Source organism: Haematobia irritans, chromosome 5 (genome assembly GCF_050003625.1).
Source record: "Haematobia irritans isolate KBUSLIRL chromosome 5, ASM5000362v1, whole genome shotgun sequence".
Taxonomy (NCBI): Eukaryota; Metazoa; Arthropoda; class Insecta; order Diptera; family Muscidae; genus Haematobia; species Haematobia irritans.
Window position 1 is genome coordinate 90,983,086 of NC_134401.1, and position 18,667 is coordinate 91,001,752.

General features: G+C 27.8%; 1 protein-coding gene across 1 annotated transcript in view; it reads right to left on the bottom strand.

Moving 5' to 3' along the window:
• Positions 1-12,220: 12,220 nt before the first annotated feature.
• stan (Protocadherin-like wing polarity protein stan) overlaps positions 12,221-18,667 on the bottom strand; it is a gene marked incomplete in the record, with an annotated part of 461,543 nt that continues 455,096 nt past the window's right edge. The window contains 1 exon segment of the mRNA XM_075310442.1: positions 12,221-13,300. Coding sequence (XP_075166557.1) covers positions 13,267-13,300 — 34 coding nt within the window.

Sequence of the window (18,667 nt, forward strand, 5' to 3'; positions counted from 1 at the left end):
AGCAATATTTCGATGTGTTACCAACGGATTGACGGATTGACCATCCTATGTGGAAGGTATAAAAACACCGGTATATTACATTGACGCATCTTGGTACTCCCCATCCTATGGTGGAGGGTATAAAAACACCGGTATATTACATTGACGCATCTTGGTACTCGATTTTTGAGCTGATTCTGGAATTTCAATTACTTTCATACATTTTTTTGTAATTGCAATCAATAAATTGAAACTCATATCACTTACCTTGTAGTTTGAGAGAAAAGCCTGGTAAACTTTCCTTATTTTGTTTGTTTTTTTTTTGCAGCGTGTAAATTTTTCTATTTTCTTTAACATCACTACCTAATTGCGATTAAAAAAACTACATGTGGAAAGTTTTGTTTTTATACATATTTCTTTATTTGAATTTTTTGTTGTTTTGTTTTTTATATATAGAAAGAAATAATACATACATTTGCCATATTACGATAGCATGGGGCAAAAATTTTTTATAACTATTATAGTTAAGGGAAATATTAGCCCCCTAAATATCTATAGTTTCAATGCATCTCTAAAATAATATGCTTTGATTTTTTCTTAAATTCTCTTCAATTTAAAATCTAAGATTTGGAAATACTCTTAAATAAATACTGTTAAAGAAAATAGGCAATATGCAAATATAATTTAAATAAACTTGAAGTTTAACTCACAAAAGAAATAATAGGAAAAACATGGTTTACATTGTTTTGATTTGGGGGGGAAATTATAATAAAACTTAAAACTAAAAATTTAAACTTAAAATGAGAAAATTATAATATCACCAAAAATGAGTATTTAAATAGGTTTTGTTTGTTTTGCAAAATAATCTATTTTGAAATTTTGTTAAAAACTTAATTAATTAATATATTTTCAAAATTATATGTATACATGAAAATTTAATAAAAAAAATAAATGCGCCTTTTCTTTATATATATAAATGCCTCTGTTATTTAAACATAGAAAGTTTTGCCCAATTTTTATAGATATTTTTTTTTTTACAAAGATATGTGGTATTAATGTATGTAAGTCATTAACATTTTTCATATATATATGTATATGTGTAATTATTTTTTTATTTCTTATTTTTTTTTTTTGTAAATATAATTTATTATTATTTTGTTTATTATTGTAGTTTCTGTGTCATTTCGTTGCCTATAAATATTTATTTTTAGGGGAATTTCTTTACAATATATATCTTTAATTTATGTTATCTTGTTATGAATTTCGAAAAAGAAAATTAAAATTTTTGTTTCAACAAAGCCAAAAAATTATATTAGATGTCACGTATTATGGATTATAAATATTATTTACTTATGACATGAAATTAAAATTTTATTGCAAATAAGCTCAAATATTTGGTAATAGGCACATTTTTATGTTTTTTTGTTGTTGTTTTATTATATTTTTTTTATCATACATGTTTATTTTCATTTTTTATATTTAATTTATTTTATCTAAGAACCAATAAGGCGTATGTATATATATTTTAGCATACAGTGGATTGAGAAAATAATCTAAGGAAAACAGAAAATATCTAAATATTATAGCATAGGTATCGGGACCAAATAAAGATTACACTCCTAATAGAGGAAAAAGAAGTGGTTAAGGATGTGTCAAAGGTTCTTTTGTCCAAAAAAAAAAAATATTGGAAAACTGGTCTGTTTGGTGGCTATACTTAAAAATGAACCGAATGACCGTTAGTTTTATTTGAGGGCTTTAAGGAGCACTCAAAAAGTTGACTTTTCAATATTTTTCACAACTAAAAAAAACGATTTTTCGAGATTTTCAAACTTTTAAAAAAATACTACTTTCGGTTATTCGACTTTTTCTAAATATGGAGATTAGATTTTTCAACATTGGATTTGTTTAAAAATTTGAAAAAATAGACATCCGCGATTAGATGAAAATCGAATTTTGAAGTGGGGATTCTCCAATTTTTGGTGTATTTTTAACATAAAAAGACTTAAATAATATTTGAGTGATTTAGGGAACACTCCACTAGGGATTATAATGAGAATAAAAAACTTGACTTTTCGTTTTTTTTTTTTAATGTGAAAAAAATCTACTTTTGAACATTCGACTATTTCTAAATTTGGAGAAGCAGATTTTTCGACTTTTTTACTTTTTAAAAAGATTAAAAAAACAATTTGTTGAAAATCGATTTTTGCCGATTTTCCAATTTTTGGTATATTTTCAACAAAAAAAAAATTAAATAACATTTTAGGGCTTTAGGAAACACTCTGCTATGGATTATAATGCAAATTAAAGATTCGACATTTCAAGATGTGAAGAAAATAAAATTTTCGATTTTTTTTTCAAAATTAAAAAAAATCGACTTTTTGCTATTCTATTTCTATTTACCTTCTGATTTACCTTTTAACAAAAATCAGTCTTACACCCAGAGAAGGAATATGATCACCTCAAACATGTTTTAAGAGCAAAATGTTTTTTTTGGGGTGGTGACCATGTATTTGGGTAAGTCGATTTTTCGATTCAAATGTCGACTATTGGATTTTTTCACAATTTGTAAAAATTCGACTTTTCGATTTCCACTTTCGTCTATTCGACTTTTTCTAAATTTGGGTAAGTCGATTTTTCGACTTTTTTAAATTAAAAAAAAAAAAAAGATTTTCGAGTAGTAATCGATTTTTTTTTAAATTTGGATAAAGTAGATTTTTTAATTAATTTACATTTTTAATTCTTTACAAATTTGAAAAATCAGACTTTCGGGATTAGTTGAGAATCGAATTTTAACACGGCGATTTTCTAATTTTTGTACAAAAATAATATTTTGATCTTGAAACATGTTTGAGGTGATCATATTCCTTCTCTGGGTGTACTTACGGCCATTCGTCTGTTTTTTGGGAAAGTTAATTTGTCGACTTTTTTACTTTTTGAAAATTTTGAAAAAATCAGACTTTTGTGATACGTTGAAAGTCGATTTTAGGGGTGCCGATTTCCATTTTTTTAATGTATTTTCAGCATAAAATGACTTAAATAAAATTTAAGGCCTTTAGGGAACTCTCTACTATGGATTATGATAAGAATCAAAATGTCGACTATCGATTTTTTCAAAATCTGAAAAAAATCAACTTTTCGATTTTTTTTAAATTTTGAGAAAAATTAGATTATTGATTTCCACTTTCATCTGCTGTACTTCTTCTAAATTTGGGTAAGTCGATTTTTCGATTCAAAATGTCGACTATTGGATTTTTTCACAATTTGTAAAAATTCGACTTTTCGATTTCCACTTTCGTCTATTCGACTTTTTCTAAATTTGGGTAAGTCGATTTTTCGACTTTTTTAAATTAAAAAAAAAAAAAAAAAGATTTTCGACTAGTATTCGAATTTTTTTAAATTTGGATAAAGTAGATTTTTTAATTAATTTACATTTTTAATTCTTTACAAATTTGAAAAATCAGACTTTCGGGATTAGTTGAGAATCGAATTTTAACACGGCGATTTTCTAATTTTTGTTAAATTTTCAGCATAAAAAGAATTAAATTGGATTTGCCGGCTTTAGTGAACACTTTAATAGGCATTATAACGATAGTCAAAAAGTTTACTTATTTTTTAAAAATCAACTTTTTGATGTTTTTTTTGAAAATTAAAAAAAATATACACTTTCGACTATTCGACTTTATCTAATCGATTTTTCGACTTTTTAAAAAATTGGAAAAAATCGGATTTTCGACTAGAATTCGAATTTTTCTAAACAAATACACAAAAAGCGACTTACCCAAATTTAGAAAAAGTCGAATAGACGAAAGTGGAAATCGAAAAGTCGAATTTTTACAAATTGTGAAAAAATCGAATAGTCGACTTGACTATTCGAAAAAACGATTAGATAAAGTCGAATAGTCGAGTCGAATTTTTTTTACAATTTTTAAAAATTCTACTTTTCGATTTCCACTTTCGATTTCTATTCGACTTTTTCTAAATTTGGGTAAGTCGTTTTTTCAACTCTTTTACTTAAAAAAAACAATAGATTTTCGACTAGTATTCACATTTTTCTAAATTTGGAAAAAGTAGACTTTTTAACTTGATTTATTTTGTTTCTTGTTCGATCTTTTTCAGTTTAAATAAAATTCTAGATCTCAAGCTTGGCAAAGGAAAGAATTTTATGTAGACTTTTTAATTAATTTAAATTTTTAATTCTTTACAAATTTGAAAAATCTGACTTTCGTGATTAGTTGAGAACAAAATTTTGGTGCGGTGATTTTCTAATTTTTGTTAAATTTTTAGCATAAAAAGAATTAAATTAGATTTGCCGGCTTTAGTGAACACTTTAATAGGCATTATAACGATAATCAAAAAGTTTACTTATTTTTTAAAAATCAACTTTTTGATGTTTTTGAAAATTAAACTATTCGACTATTTGACTTTATCTAATCGATTTTTCGACCTTTTAAAAAATTGGAAAAAAATCGGGGTTTCGACTAGTATTCGAATTTTTCTAAACAAGTCGACTATTGGATTTTTTCACAATTTGTAAAAATTCTGCTTTTCGGTTTCCACTTTGGTCTATTCGACTTTTTCTAAATTTGGGTAAGTCGAGTTTTCGACTTTTTTACTTTTTAAAAAGTTGAAAAAAAAATCAGATTTTCGACTGGTATTCGAATTTTTCTAAATTTGAAAAAATAGACTTTTTAATTCATTTAAAGTTTTAATTCTTTAAAAATTTGAAAAATCTGACTTTCGTAATTAGTTGAGAACAAAATTCTGGCGCGGTGATTTTCTAATGTTTGTTAAATTTTCAGCATAAAAAGAATTAAATTGAATTAGTGAACACTTTAATAGGCATTATAACGATAATGAAAAAGTTTACTTATTTGTTAAAAATCAACTTTTTGATGTTTTTTGAAAATCAAAAAAATATACACTTTCGACTATTCGACTTTATCTAATCGATTTTTCGACTTTTTAAAAAATTGGAAAAAATCGGATTTTCGACTAATATTCGAATTTTTCTAAAAAAGGAAAAATAAGCTTTTTCGACTTTTTAAAAATTTGTAAAATCAGACCTTCGCGGTTAGCTTTGAATCGATTTTTGAAGTATCGAAGTGTCAATTTTTGATGAATGTTCATTATAAAAAGACTCTAATCAGTGTGTGATATACTATTTTGTAAGAGCACTTCCCACTTCTCCCCTTTCGATTTTATTTTCATTTAAATTATAAGGAAGTGGTTTCTTCCTTATAATTTAAATGAAATTCATTTCAATAATAATCAGATTTTTATACTTTAAAAATTAATAAAAAGTAATGCCTAAAAATAGATTTTAAATTTTGTTAAATTGGACAATAATGACTCTTGTCGAGTTGAGTATTTGAAGACATCTTTATATTTTTCACGATTTTCGTAAGCTAACAGCATGTTTCTGTATGTCGAACGAATTTATAACCAAAAATCAGCTGTTTGTATGCATTTCAGTCGATCGATAGAGCTCGTTCGACGTACAGAAACAGGCTGTAAGTATAATCGAAATGAAAATCATAGTTCATTCCAATAATAAAAATTAATTAAAAGTAATCCCTAAAAGTAGACTTTAGATTTTCTTATATTGTACCATAATAATTCTTGCCGAATTTGCTTATTTCTGGCAACTTTATATTAAGTTAATACAAGTTAGAAATAGTTAGAAATTGCTTAGACCCCAATTATAATCTGATTGGATAAAGAATTAGAATGCGGAGTTCTTGCTTTTAACAAAAAAGTTACCCATACACAAAAATAAATTCTGATTCAATCACCAAATTAATTGATCCAATTAGTTTTTAATTGAAATGTCTTCAATAACAGAAATGATAGTATCAATTAAAAAATTAATTGAAGGTCAATTAAGAAGTTAATTGATCCAATTAAAAAATTAATTGATACTATTATTTTTGTGATTGATTTTTGTTTCAATTAAAAAAATTTGTTGAATCAATTAAATTTTTAATTGAATATTTTTTAAAACTCAATTAAGATTTTAATTGGAAAAATTTTCGTGAAATTTTTTTGTGTGCCGTTTTAAATATATATTTAATGTGATATATTATTTTCTCAATCCACTTTATACTGTATTTACTTATGTTTCTTTTTCTAATTAATAATAACCGAAATATAATTTTTTTTTTTGGTTTAACTAAATTTGAAATTTTCGTTTTAAATAAAATCATCATAGTTACAAATACTTTCATTTTATAACTTACATTACAGTAAATACAAATTACATTCAATAAGTGAAATAATTTCACACAAGATCTTTTAATATCTCTAATAGCTTAGGAATTACAGCTTAATCTAAAATTTCAGAATTTCTTTCTATATCGATTTGAATAAAATGTTTACATACAAGAATGACAGTAATGGGAAAATCAGGGATTATGAAAACGATTTAAAAAAATCAGTCTGACTTTAAAATATACATTCAAATTTGTATTTTCAATTTGGAATGTTTAGTTTTTCTATTTCAAAAAAAAAAAAAAATTTTTTTTTTGAAATAAATCTTCAAATAAAATTTTGTATAGTTTGTTTTTGTTATTATTTAAATTGAAAATATATTTACTTACAATTTAGTGTCTATATAATATATGTCATTTGTTATGATGTTAACATTTTAAATTAATTTTTATTTAATTATATACAAGAATCATTTAAACTATATATGGGTATGAGAAAGTCCAAATGTCTTTAGAAATAATGGCCAGGATAATGAAAAAACGGATGGGTTTTTTTATATAATGCCTTTTGTATTTGCTGAGATTCCCTCAGGCTATAGCACCCCTAGCTAGAAAGTAATAGACTCAAGTTATAGGTTCAATTAATGTTTTATTTTATAAAAATGAATAAAAAATCAGACTTTAACATAACTGGGCAATTAATTTATACTAAAGCAACTAAAAGTAGTTCCACACTTTTCCCAGCAAAAAATTTGGGAGTTGTTATAGAGGCAATTCCAAAATTGTCCTCACAACGAAGTAAATTTTTTTAACTATACAGGAAATTTTTCTGGGGGGTCTAAGCTCCCTCCCCAGAGGCCTTCCTACTCCTAGTGTTTCTTCATGTACTTGCTTGCATACTTGGATATATTTTCCATAACAACTGCGTTTGCTGAATCATATCACGTTAGTGATATTCATGCATAAAAATAGGGAATTAAAGTATAATTTTAACAATGTATCAATTTAAAGTTATTTGCCATTATTACTTTAAGCACACTTTATAGCCTAAAAATAGGCAATAAAATCTGCTTAAAATGTTTCACTTCGTTTTGTTTTAGATAAAATAAAATTTATTTATAAAAGGTGTCTGCGGCTATTTCTATTTCTCAGTTTAATATATTGACCATGTTTGGCTTTTGTAAGCGAATTCATGTAGTATTTGGAAAACTAAATAAGTACCTTCACTTAGTAAACAAGTATTTAAATTCAATTATTATTAAAAATACAATGAAATCTGAAAAATTCAATTCAATTTAAAATATCCCAGCAAAAAAATTTGGAAGTTCTTCCAAAGGCACAACTTTAAAAGCACTTCCAGAAGATGCACTCCCAATGATGTTCTTTATTTTAACTACCCAGGAATTTCTTTTAATTCAATTTTTTATAACTTGGTTTTTTCATACTTGTAATGGGTAATTTTAACTTTTTTGTTTAAAATAGGTTAAAAACAGAGTGAGAATTCATAAAATAGTACAAATCATTTAAATTTTGTAGAAAAAAAAATGTTAAATCCAATCTAAAAAAATTGTGCATTTTTGAAAATATTTGAAGTCACACGTTTCCGACAAGCGTTAGAATCCATTAAAAATTATAAAAATTTATAAAAAATATTTATTTGACAAAATATCACAGAATTTTTTAATTTACATCCAAAACATTGAATTCGGATCACACCTAAAGAAGCGATGCAAATTCATTGCAACGGCTGTTGAAATGGAGGACTTCCCTCCCATGACATGCCCATGTTAAATTCATCGCTTCTGCGTCAATTTTGCACCACTTCCGGATCCAAAAAGAACAATTTCATTAATTTTTTGGCGACGCTGTGCTGGGATGTAGCTTTAAACATGCAATAGAATAAGTCGTATTTGTATATTTGTGTATTGTAATGCCTTAAATATCTAATATGGGTTTTTGGATAGTTTTATATTTGCCTAATAGCCTAAAACTATGCAATGGTTTCAAAAAATTTTTTTTGTGATATTTTAAAATTTTAAATGTGCGATAAACGGCTCTGAAGAATATTTAAAATGGAAAATGTGTTAATAAACTATACACTGCAACAACAAAAACATCGAGTTTTTATTTATTACCTTAAAGTAGCCTACAATTATGCAATAGTATCAAATTATTTGTTTGTTGTGATATTTTAAAATTTTAAATGTGTGATAAGCGGCTCTCAGGAATAACATATTTTAAAATGAAAAATGTATGAATAACATATATCCTGAAATTACTGCAATATATCCCTATGAAAGTGATTACTATGGCTTGCAATTGAATAGCATTATCCCTATTGATATTAAATTTTCGAACAATATGTTGTTTAATGAGTGCACAATTGCCATATTTGGTTGCATCAGAGGTGATGTGTAAATTAAAATACAAATTGGACTGATATGTTATGAGACAATTTGTGATCGTTTTCTGTTACTATATATAATATAAAATTAATTTCCAAGTTAATAAGCAAAATTCGAAAATTTTTGAAATGTCATATGACTTATAAAAAAATTGCCTTGAAAACAAGCAAGTCTTTCCAAACCAACCTCCACAATTTTTTTTAAATATTTCTAAATGAGAATATTTAAATTTGGTAGATTTTTGAAAATGTTGGTAGAATTATCTTTAATTTGTGTGGCATCTTCGGCGTTCAAATTATTAGCATATCGCTGACGGACATTAATGTTTTCCACTGAAGCTTAATTAAGATCACATTGTCATTGAGACTAAAATGGAATAGCATCAGCCATCGAATGGTGAACCCAACAAAAAAAAAAAAAAACGTCGCCATAAATGTTCTTTTTAGATAAGGAAGTGGTGCAAAATTGCCGCAGAAGCAATGAATTTAACATGGGCTTGTCATAGCATGGACGTCCACCATTTCAACAGCCGTTGCACCGAATATGCATCACTTTTAAAGTTGTGCTCCGAATATAATATTTTGAATATAAATTTAAAAAAATTTGTTAGTTTTAATACATTCTAAAGATTGTCTGGAATTTTGTGACCTCCAATACTTAAAAATTTCGAAGATTATATAGAAGGTATTTAGCGTTTTCTACGACAAAGCTTTAATAATTTGTACCATTTTTTTTTAATTTTTACTTTATTTTTAAAGTATTTGAAATGGAAAAGTACAAATTACTACTTAAAAATATGAAAAAAGAACTTCCTGGGTAGTGCATGTTTTTGTTCAAACTTTTTATTACGTAAAAAATTAAATATGCAAATAAAATTTAAATTAAATTGTCGGTCTACAAATGGTGTAGTAATTTTTTGTTTTTACTTTTTTTTAAAGGTTCATTGTTTTTTTTCATAAGTTGAAAAAAAAGTTAGGTCGAAAACCTATGTTGTTAGCACCTATATTACCTGTTTATTTTCATAATTCATTATGATTGTAAATATATAAATAAATAAAGAAATCAATTTTCATAACTTATCCTAAAAGCATGCTATGGAGTTTTCTTAACCCTTTTGGCATTGGTAGTTTTTAAGGTCGTTTTAAGGCAAAATACTTATGGATTCACTTTCTTTAAAATATCTGTTTTTTAAATATTACAAAATTATAAAAATACTTTTGATTATTCATAAAGTGGTCTAAAGTATACATATAAACTTTAAAAGAATTAGTCAGAAACAAACAAAATATACCGAAAGCATTACTGATAAGGTAATGCTTTAAGAAGGAAATAAAACTCTATCCTAAAAGTAGGCAGTAATTTTTGTGAATTTGTTAAGAAGTGTTGGCGAATGACTATATTCAAAATTCATTGCATGTGTGTGTGTGATTTTTGGAATTATTTTATTTTTTTTTTAATGGATTCCATACACCCCAAAAAAATCTAGGTTTATTTTAGAAAATTTTAACTAAAATAATTTTCTATTTGCAACTTATTTGTAACATAAGTTAATATTTTTTGTCAAATTGAAGAAAATTTATTAAAAATAATTAATTTCTTTTTTTCTGGTTTAAGAAAATTTCATATGTTGAAAGAAAAGATTGGATTTAAAAATTGTTAAAATGTCTTTAGAGCTATACGAAGTTCATGGCAGGTACAATTTTAGTAAAATTTACTCATTTGAGAGACTTATGAACTCAATTTAAGCAAACTTCTGCCATTTTAGGAAAATATGAACTATTTTATTTTTTTAGTAAAATTGTGCACTATATTTGTATACAACTTTTTTTCTTATTTTTAGTTCACGTGATTAAAGTTAGCAAAAAATTATTCAAATAAGGAACATTTACTCATATTGTGCAAAATTTAACTAAAATCAACTAATCTTCATGAACTAAAGTAAAGTTCAGTTGGCATTAGAGCCCCTTTTTTCTGGGTGTATTCGAGAAATTTTAGAATAAATTTTAGTGTTTTGAAGTGAAAATTTATAAATAATAAATATTTATTATTTGGGAGGACCTTTTTGGAAAAGCTTTTTGAACAACTTGCAATTTTTTTACTGGGTGTACTACTAAAGTTGCCTAAAACCAGGCAATTTAATTTATTTAATAATTGTGGAATTTAGTTATTTCAGCTATAAATTTTTATATCATTTTTTTATTTCCTTTTTTTTTGACAATATCAGAATTGTGCAATTTTTATATGAAATTCTATTCTAGTTGTGTCTTTAAGTTTATGATAATTTCAATATGTTACAAAATGTATCCCTAAAAGTATGCAATGAAATATTTTAAACTATATTTGACCTCTTTCCCTTTGCAACGAGCAATTTATATAAAAAATTGTTCTTTCGATTTATCATATTTATTTTGCCTGTAATTCAATTTTCTAAGAAATATTGCTAGCTAAAGTTAGAGCGACAGATGTTAAGCTTAAAAAATTTGTGAAAGGAATTTCAATAAACAAAAAATGTCAAACAATATTTGTTTGCCAATATTAGAACTTTAAAAATTCATATGAAATTCCATTCTATGTCTGTATATGGTATAAAGAAGTTAAGAGCTCAATTTAATTCTTTCAGATTGTAATAATTTCAATATGCAACAAAATTTATCCCCAAAAGTAGGCAATGCAATATAAAAACTACTTTTTCGATTTCTCTTATTTTTTGTCTATAGCACTTTAAAAAAATATCTGGAGTTAAAGCAATAAATTTTCAATATAAAAGAACTCTGTGAAAGGAATTTAAAAAAATGTATACTTGTGTCAAATAACCATTATTTGTCAATGTAAAATGTATCCCCAAAAGTAGGCAATGCAATATAAAAATTACTTCTTCGATTTCTTTTATTTTTTGTCTATACCACTTTAACAAATATCTGAAGTTAAAGCAATAAATTTTCAATATAAAAGATCTCTGGGAAAGGAATTTAAAAAAAAAATGTATACTTGTGTCAAATAACCATTATTTGTCAATATTAGATTTCATAAACAAATCCATTCTGTTTGTGTAATATAAAGGAGTTTAAATTTCATTTTATTTATTCAGATTTTAATATGTAACTAAATTAAATGTATCCCCAAAAGTAGGCTATGAAATATATTAAACCAGATTTTATATCAATATCTTTGTAACGACAAATTTATATATTAATTTTTCTTTTGATTTATTTTATTTATTTTGTAGTTAGCCTAAGCTAAAGCGACAAAGAAAGGAATTTCAATAAATAAATTGATAAATTTTATACCACTGACCATAACAATGAACTGCCAATATTAGATTTTTAAAGTTTCATATAAAAATCTATTCGATTTGTGATACTATAAAGATGTTTAGAATTCATTTTGTTTGCTTTAAAAAATCCTGGGAAAGGAATTTCATTAAAACAAATTTATACCTGTGTCAATTTACAATTGTTTGCCCACACTAGATTTTTAAAATTTTTTTTATGAAATGCCATTCAATTTGAAATTTAGTTTTATTATTCTATAATGCCATGTTTTTCGAATGTAATTACATCTAACCCCAAAAGTAGGCAATAAAATATGCCTAGATTTGTGTTTCATTCCCCACAAAACTACAAATCTGTGTATATTTGCATATACAAATAAATACATTTTATATTATTTATATGAAAAATATATTCACATTCACAAGAGGGTTTTGTGTTTTTCATTATCCTTTTGACAAATACAACATATTTGCTTTTTGACCATTATATGGGAATAAAACAAAGATTAAATAAATAAAAGAGCGAATGGATGGATAGTTGAATGGATGAATAAATGATTTCGTTATTTGTATATCCCTCTCTATCTCTCTGGTTACATTTGTTTATTTGAGGTTTCCACAAATAAGAGATATCCTAGCCTATAAATAAATAATACAATAATTTTTCTTATGATCTAGTTGTTTTTTTTTTGCATGCTTTCACTTTTGTCCTCGCTGGTTGAGGGTTTATTTATGTGAGTCCATGTTCTGTCATATCTGCATAATTATATATAATATTTTTTTTTAAATACATACATGTTGGTTGATTTGTGTGTGTTGGGATTTTTGTTTTTTTTTTCTCCAATTTGTCTCTTGGGCAATTAAGTTGGGTTTATTTTTTCTATAGCCTAGAAATATGTAAATATTTATATGATGGCTTTTTTATTTGCATATATATAGTTTTTTTTTTTAATTTTAATAAATCTATACTTTATGAAACTTGTTGCTTTCATAATTTTACATATGTATTTTTTTTTAAATATTTATCTTTGTTAAATGTCATTTTATAACAAATATTTATTATCAAATGGGAGTATTATGTTTCATTTGCTTTATGTTGTGGTCTGTGTTTTCTCACCCTTTTGCGGCATGATTCATTAAATTCTCTGTGTCATTATTCTTGATTTTATTTTCCATTTTTTTGTTATTATTGTTGCGTATGAGGAATCATTTTGTTGATTTTATTTACCCATGATCAAGTTGATGAACGTTATTGGCATTGTTTGTTGTTGTTGTTGTTTTTTTTTTAATATTATATTGAATATTAATTTGTTTTATACATTTATTTTAATATGGCCATGAATTGTGGTTAGACAATAGTTTGGTTCTTGTTAATGAGGATGTAGCTGTTGGTTTACTTTAAATTTTATACTGTGGTCTCATCATCGTCAATATTCCTCCTAGAAAATATATGGAAATTTGATCCAAGCCAGATGGAAGAGAAAAGAGAAATATAAAAACATATTATTATTTTATTTGTATATAATTAAATCTAAAATTTCATTGCATATTTATGGGAGTGAAGCATAAAATTAATGTATTTTATTTATTTTTACTATATAGGTGATTAATACAAACTACATGCAACTACAAGTAGATATTTTATATGACGCCTGGGTATATTTTTACAATTTTAAGTCGGGGTAATGGTGGATGGTATCTAAGCTCATAGAAAAGTCTGCTAAAAATGGCACTCCATGTCTGCTGTTATTTTTTTGTATTTTAGGGTCTAGCGAACAACAAATTGGAAAATTTTTATTTTTTAAAAATATTATTTAAAATATATATTTTATAATCAAATAAATAGTGTTTTTTGAAAAAAAAAAAACAATAATAATAATAATAATAACAGAATATCTTTGCTATTTTATCACTGACACTAACTGGGTTCCTTCTTTAGCAAACTTTTTGATGTTTTAGCAGATTTTTCTGTTATGCTACTAACAAATTTCGTTGGGTGTACGATTTTTTCAGCAAAAATTTGCATGGTACTTGTTTGCCAAAATTAAGTTATCAACACCCCATGTTGCTTCTGTCAACATATTACAAACTTTTCGATGACAAAAATTAAATAAAATGTGATTTTTAAAAACTTTTCAACATGCACATTCACTATATGGTAGACACCAAATTTATGCAACAAATGCAAAACGAACAAAATTTCAGCTTAGTTACAAATTTTAAAGTAGATTTTTCAAACATTTTGAAAATTTAATCCATAAAATGCATGTGTTAATAAGAATCGGAAAAAAAAATTCACTAATCTTTATAAAAACCAAAATGAAATAATCTTTTGAGCTGGATTGAGGGACACAATGATTATGATGAATGGCTATGACATGACTGAATGATAGATGGATTTGTTGATTTGACTGTTTGTGTTAAATTGTTCGTTTGTTTTTTTTTTATATCAATAAAATTAATTTTACGTTTACCATTAAAAATTTGCCAATAGTCTATGCCTTCATTATTCTGCTATTCAGATTTGTCAATGGCAATTCAGTTACTTAATTTGTGTTTTAATTGGAAAAACAAAAATATACAAAATTCCCCAAACACATTTATGAAAAATTATCTCAATAAAATATTACCACAATATAATGAAAAATTCAAAAAAAAAGGATGGATTCATCTCGATAGAAAGAGCCTAAGGTCATTAATGAAATATTCCACGGCGAAACTGTTGGTATTTATCGCAACATACTTATTGTTGTGGTTATAAATATGCTCCAAATTTACAATAACCCCTTAAAATATGAAAAATTCCTTCAAATGTAGACTACACAAAAAAGTATGAAAAACTTCCCCAAAAACCTAGTATGAAAAACTCTCAAGAAACCAAAATATGGAAATTTTCCCAAATTATATATGGAAAAATCTCTCAATGAAATGTTACCATAATATAATGAAAAATTCCACAAAAAAAAACCAAATCAATTCTTTTGAATTGGGAAATTCATTCTTTTTTTACGTAGACTTCTTCTTGAGAAGGCTATAACTCCCACAAATTTGTTGGGGGTTTTTATAGTGAAAAAGTCCCAATTTTATATGAATTTTTTTCCTGCTTCTGCAGATAGTTTAGATATATAAAGTCATTTATATGCACTAAAAAACATATTGTTTTGAGGTAAAATATTACTTGTCCTTAAAAAACGAATATGAATTTTGCATAGCATAGAAGACGCTCTTCTCTGCTAAAGGGTGATACGGTCAAAATTTGGTCAAGGGAAAACGCGTGTAAATCGGTGAAATCGTTTATTTAAAAAATCAAATTAAATTTCTTTTTCAAGTTCAATTAGTATAAAATTCAGGAAAAATTTTCAGTTAGGCTTTCGCTTTTCCAAATCCGAATTGCCGGGCCTCACGCTTGACACCTGCCATCAGATTTTGTACAGCCACCTTGTCCACCTTCTTCGCCGCAGAAAGCCAGTTTGCCTTGAACTGCTGCTCGTCCTTAGCAGTTTTTTTTGTCTTCTTTAGGTTCCGCTTGACAAATGCCCAGTATTTCTCAATTGGGCGGAGCTCTGGCGTGTTGGGAGGGTTCTTGTCCTTGGGAACCACCTGCACGTTGTTGGCGGCGTACCACTCCATGGCCTTTTTACCGTAATGGCAAGATGCCAAATCCGGCCAAAACAGTACGGAACAACCGCGTTTCTTCAGGAAAGGCAGCAGACGTTTATTCAAACACTCTTTCACGTAAATTTCTTGGTTGACAGTCCCGGAAGCTATGAAAATGCTGCTTTTCAAGCCACAGGTACAGATGGCTTGCCAAACCAGATATTTCTTTGCGAACTTTGACAGTTTTATGTGCTTGAAAATATCTGCTACCTTTCCCCTTCCTTTTGCCGTATAAAACTCCTGCCCCGGAAGCTGCTTGTAGTCGGCTTTGACGTAGGTTTCGTCGTCCATTACCACGTAGTCAAACTTCGTCAGCATCGTCGTGTACAGCCTCCGGGATCGCGCTTTGGCCATCGTATTTTGTTTATCATCGCGATTTGGAGTCACTACCTTCTTGTAAGTCGATAGTCCGGCTCGTTTTTTGGCTCGATGCACGGTTGTAAACGATACACCCAGCTTATTTGCGGCATCTCGGAGAGAGAGGTTAGGGTTTCGCTTGAAACTACCGGCAACTCTCTTTGTCGTCTCAGCGGTCCCGATCCAGACTTCCTGGCTGTCGACAAACGTTCCCCAAACACTTTAATTACATTTGCAACGGTTGATTTGGCAACTTTTAGCGATTTTGCCAGCTTTGCGTGCGAGTAGCTCGGATTTTCGCGATGCGCGAGCAAAATTTTGATACGCTGCTCTTCTTGCTTGGACGGCATTTTGACAACTGAAGAGTGAATTCCAAAATCAACATTCTGCACACACACACACCTTCAAAATGAGGGGTGTTCAGGTTTTTTAAATGCAAAATTGAAAGAAATACGTCAAGTTTATATTGACCAAATTTTGACGGTATCACCCTTTACAACGTCTTCCTTGTCCAAAAGTCGATAAACTTTTCAACGAACTTGTTTTGTCTTTATAGTCAAATGATTCGACTTAAAAATTTATATCTTTGTTTGAAAGAAAATGTTCTTTGACTAAGGTCAATTTGGCTTTAATAATTCTGAAAAATTTTTCAAAATTAATGAAATCGTCTTTCACTTTGTTGACTTTTTGTATCTTGACTATAAAGCAAAAAAGCGTTCACGAATTGGAGATGTCTTCAATACTTTATTTTAATGATGTTTTTACTTTAAACATAGCATAATTTTTATTTGAAGCCCATTCTGAAATTGGAAATTTAAGTGGTCGTTATCATGTTATTTAAAGTACATGAGAGAACATGAAGAAAAAAGCTGAAAAAACGAATGAATTAAAATATGTATCCTAAAATCAAGTACAAAAAGAAAATGCAAATTTAAAATAGAATTTCGTCTTAAAGGTATTCCACTTCAATTCTCCGCTTCATTGGTTCGGAATCTATGCCAAAATCATTAGTATAAAGACAAAATCTTTGGAACAGGGCCAGTTATTTTTTGTCAGTGTAGTGAATAGGGATAACTATGTCTTCATCGGGTTTACATTCAAGCCCCTGGGTCTTGCACTGTCATATGTCACCCTCGGGACACTTGTTTTTTTTGAAACCGACACAAATTAAGTAAAATTTACTCATCTTAAAAAATTATGAACGCAATTTAAGAAAGATTTACTTAATTTATAGGTGTATTCTACTTTTATGAAACTTTTTATACCCTCAACCATAGGATGGAGAGTATACTAACTTTGTCATTCCATTTGTAACACATCGTAATATTGATCTCAGACCCCATAAAGTATATATATTCTGGGCCGTAGTGTAATCCTAAATCGATCTAGCTTTGTCCGTCCGTCTCTGGAAATCACGCTAATTTCCGAACGAAACAAGCTATCGGCTTGGAACTTGGGACAAGTAGTTGCTATTGATGTAGGTCGAATGGTATTGCAAATGGGCCATATCGGACCATTTTTAGGTACAGGCCCCATATAAACCAATCCTCAGATTTGGCTTGCGCAGTAGCAAATTTCATCAGAAAATTGGTACATGATGTTAGTATATGCACTGTACCAGCCATGCAAAAATTGGTCCACATCGGTCCACAATTATATATAGACCTGATACAAGCCGATCTCCAAATTTGGCTTGCGGAGCCTCTTGAAGGGGCAAATCTCATCTGATCTTGTTGAAATTTGGTACGTGGTGGTAATCTACGGCCTCTAACAACCAAGCCAAATTTGGTTCATGAAGCCTTTAATCACAATGCAAAAATTCGTTCATATTCTATATAAACCGATCCCCACAGTTGATTTCCGGAGCTTCCTGGAGGTGCAAATTTCATTCGAATCGGGTTGAAATTTGGTACATGGTGCAGTATATAGCTTCTAACAACCATGGGAAAATTGGTCCATATCGGTCCACAATTATTTATAGTCCCCATATAATCCTATACTCAGATGGGGTTTGCGGACACGGTTACTGCAGTTGGTAGAATTCTAACAAAAATTGTATATTTTTTATTGTTTGGTAGATTGGTAAAATTCTTGATGTTTCGGTTGATTTTGCAAAATATTCAAAATTTCGACGAAATTTTCTATAGAAATAAAATTTCGATAAATTTTTCCATAGAAATAAAGTGTTGACAAAATTTTCTATAGATATAAAATTTTGACAGAATTTCCTAAAGAAATAAATTTTTTACAAAATTTTCTAAACAAATAAAATTTTTACAAAATTTTCTATAGAAATAAAATTTCGGCAAAATTTTTTATAGAAATAATAGAAATAAAATTGTAATAATTAGGTTTAGGTTTAGGTGGCAGCCCGATATATCAGGCTCACATAGATAATTCAGTCCATTGTGATACCACATTGGTGAACTTTTCTCTTATCACTGAGGTCTGCCCGATTCCATGTTAAGCTCAATGACAAGGGACCTCCTTTTTATAGCCGAGTCTGAACGGCGTTCCACATTGCAGTGAAACCACTTAGAGAAGCTTTGAAACCCTCAGAAATGTCACCACCATTACTGAGGTGGGATAATCCACCACTGAAAATCTATTTGATGTTCGGTCGAAGCAGGAATCGAACCCACGGCCTTGTGTATGCAAGGCGGGCATGCTAACCATTGCACCACGGTGGCTCCCAAAAAATAATAATAATAATATGTAAAATAAAATTTTGGCAAAATTTTCTATAAAAATAAAATTTGGCAAAATTTTCTATAGAAATAAAATTTTGGCAA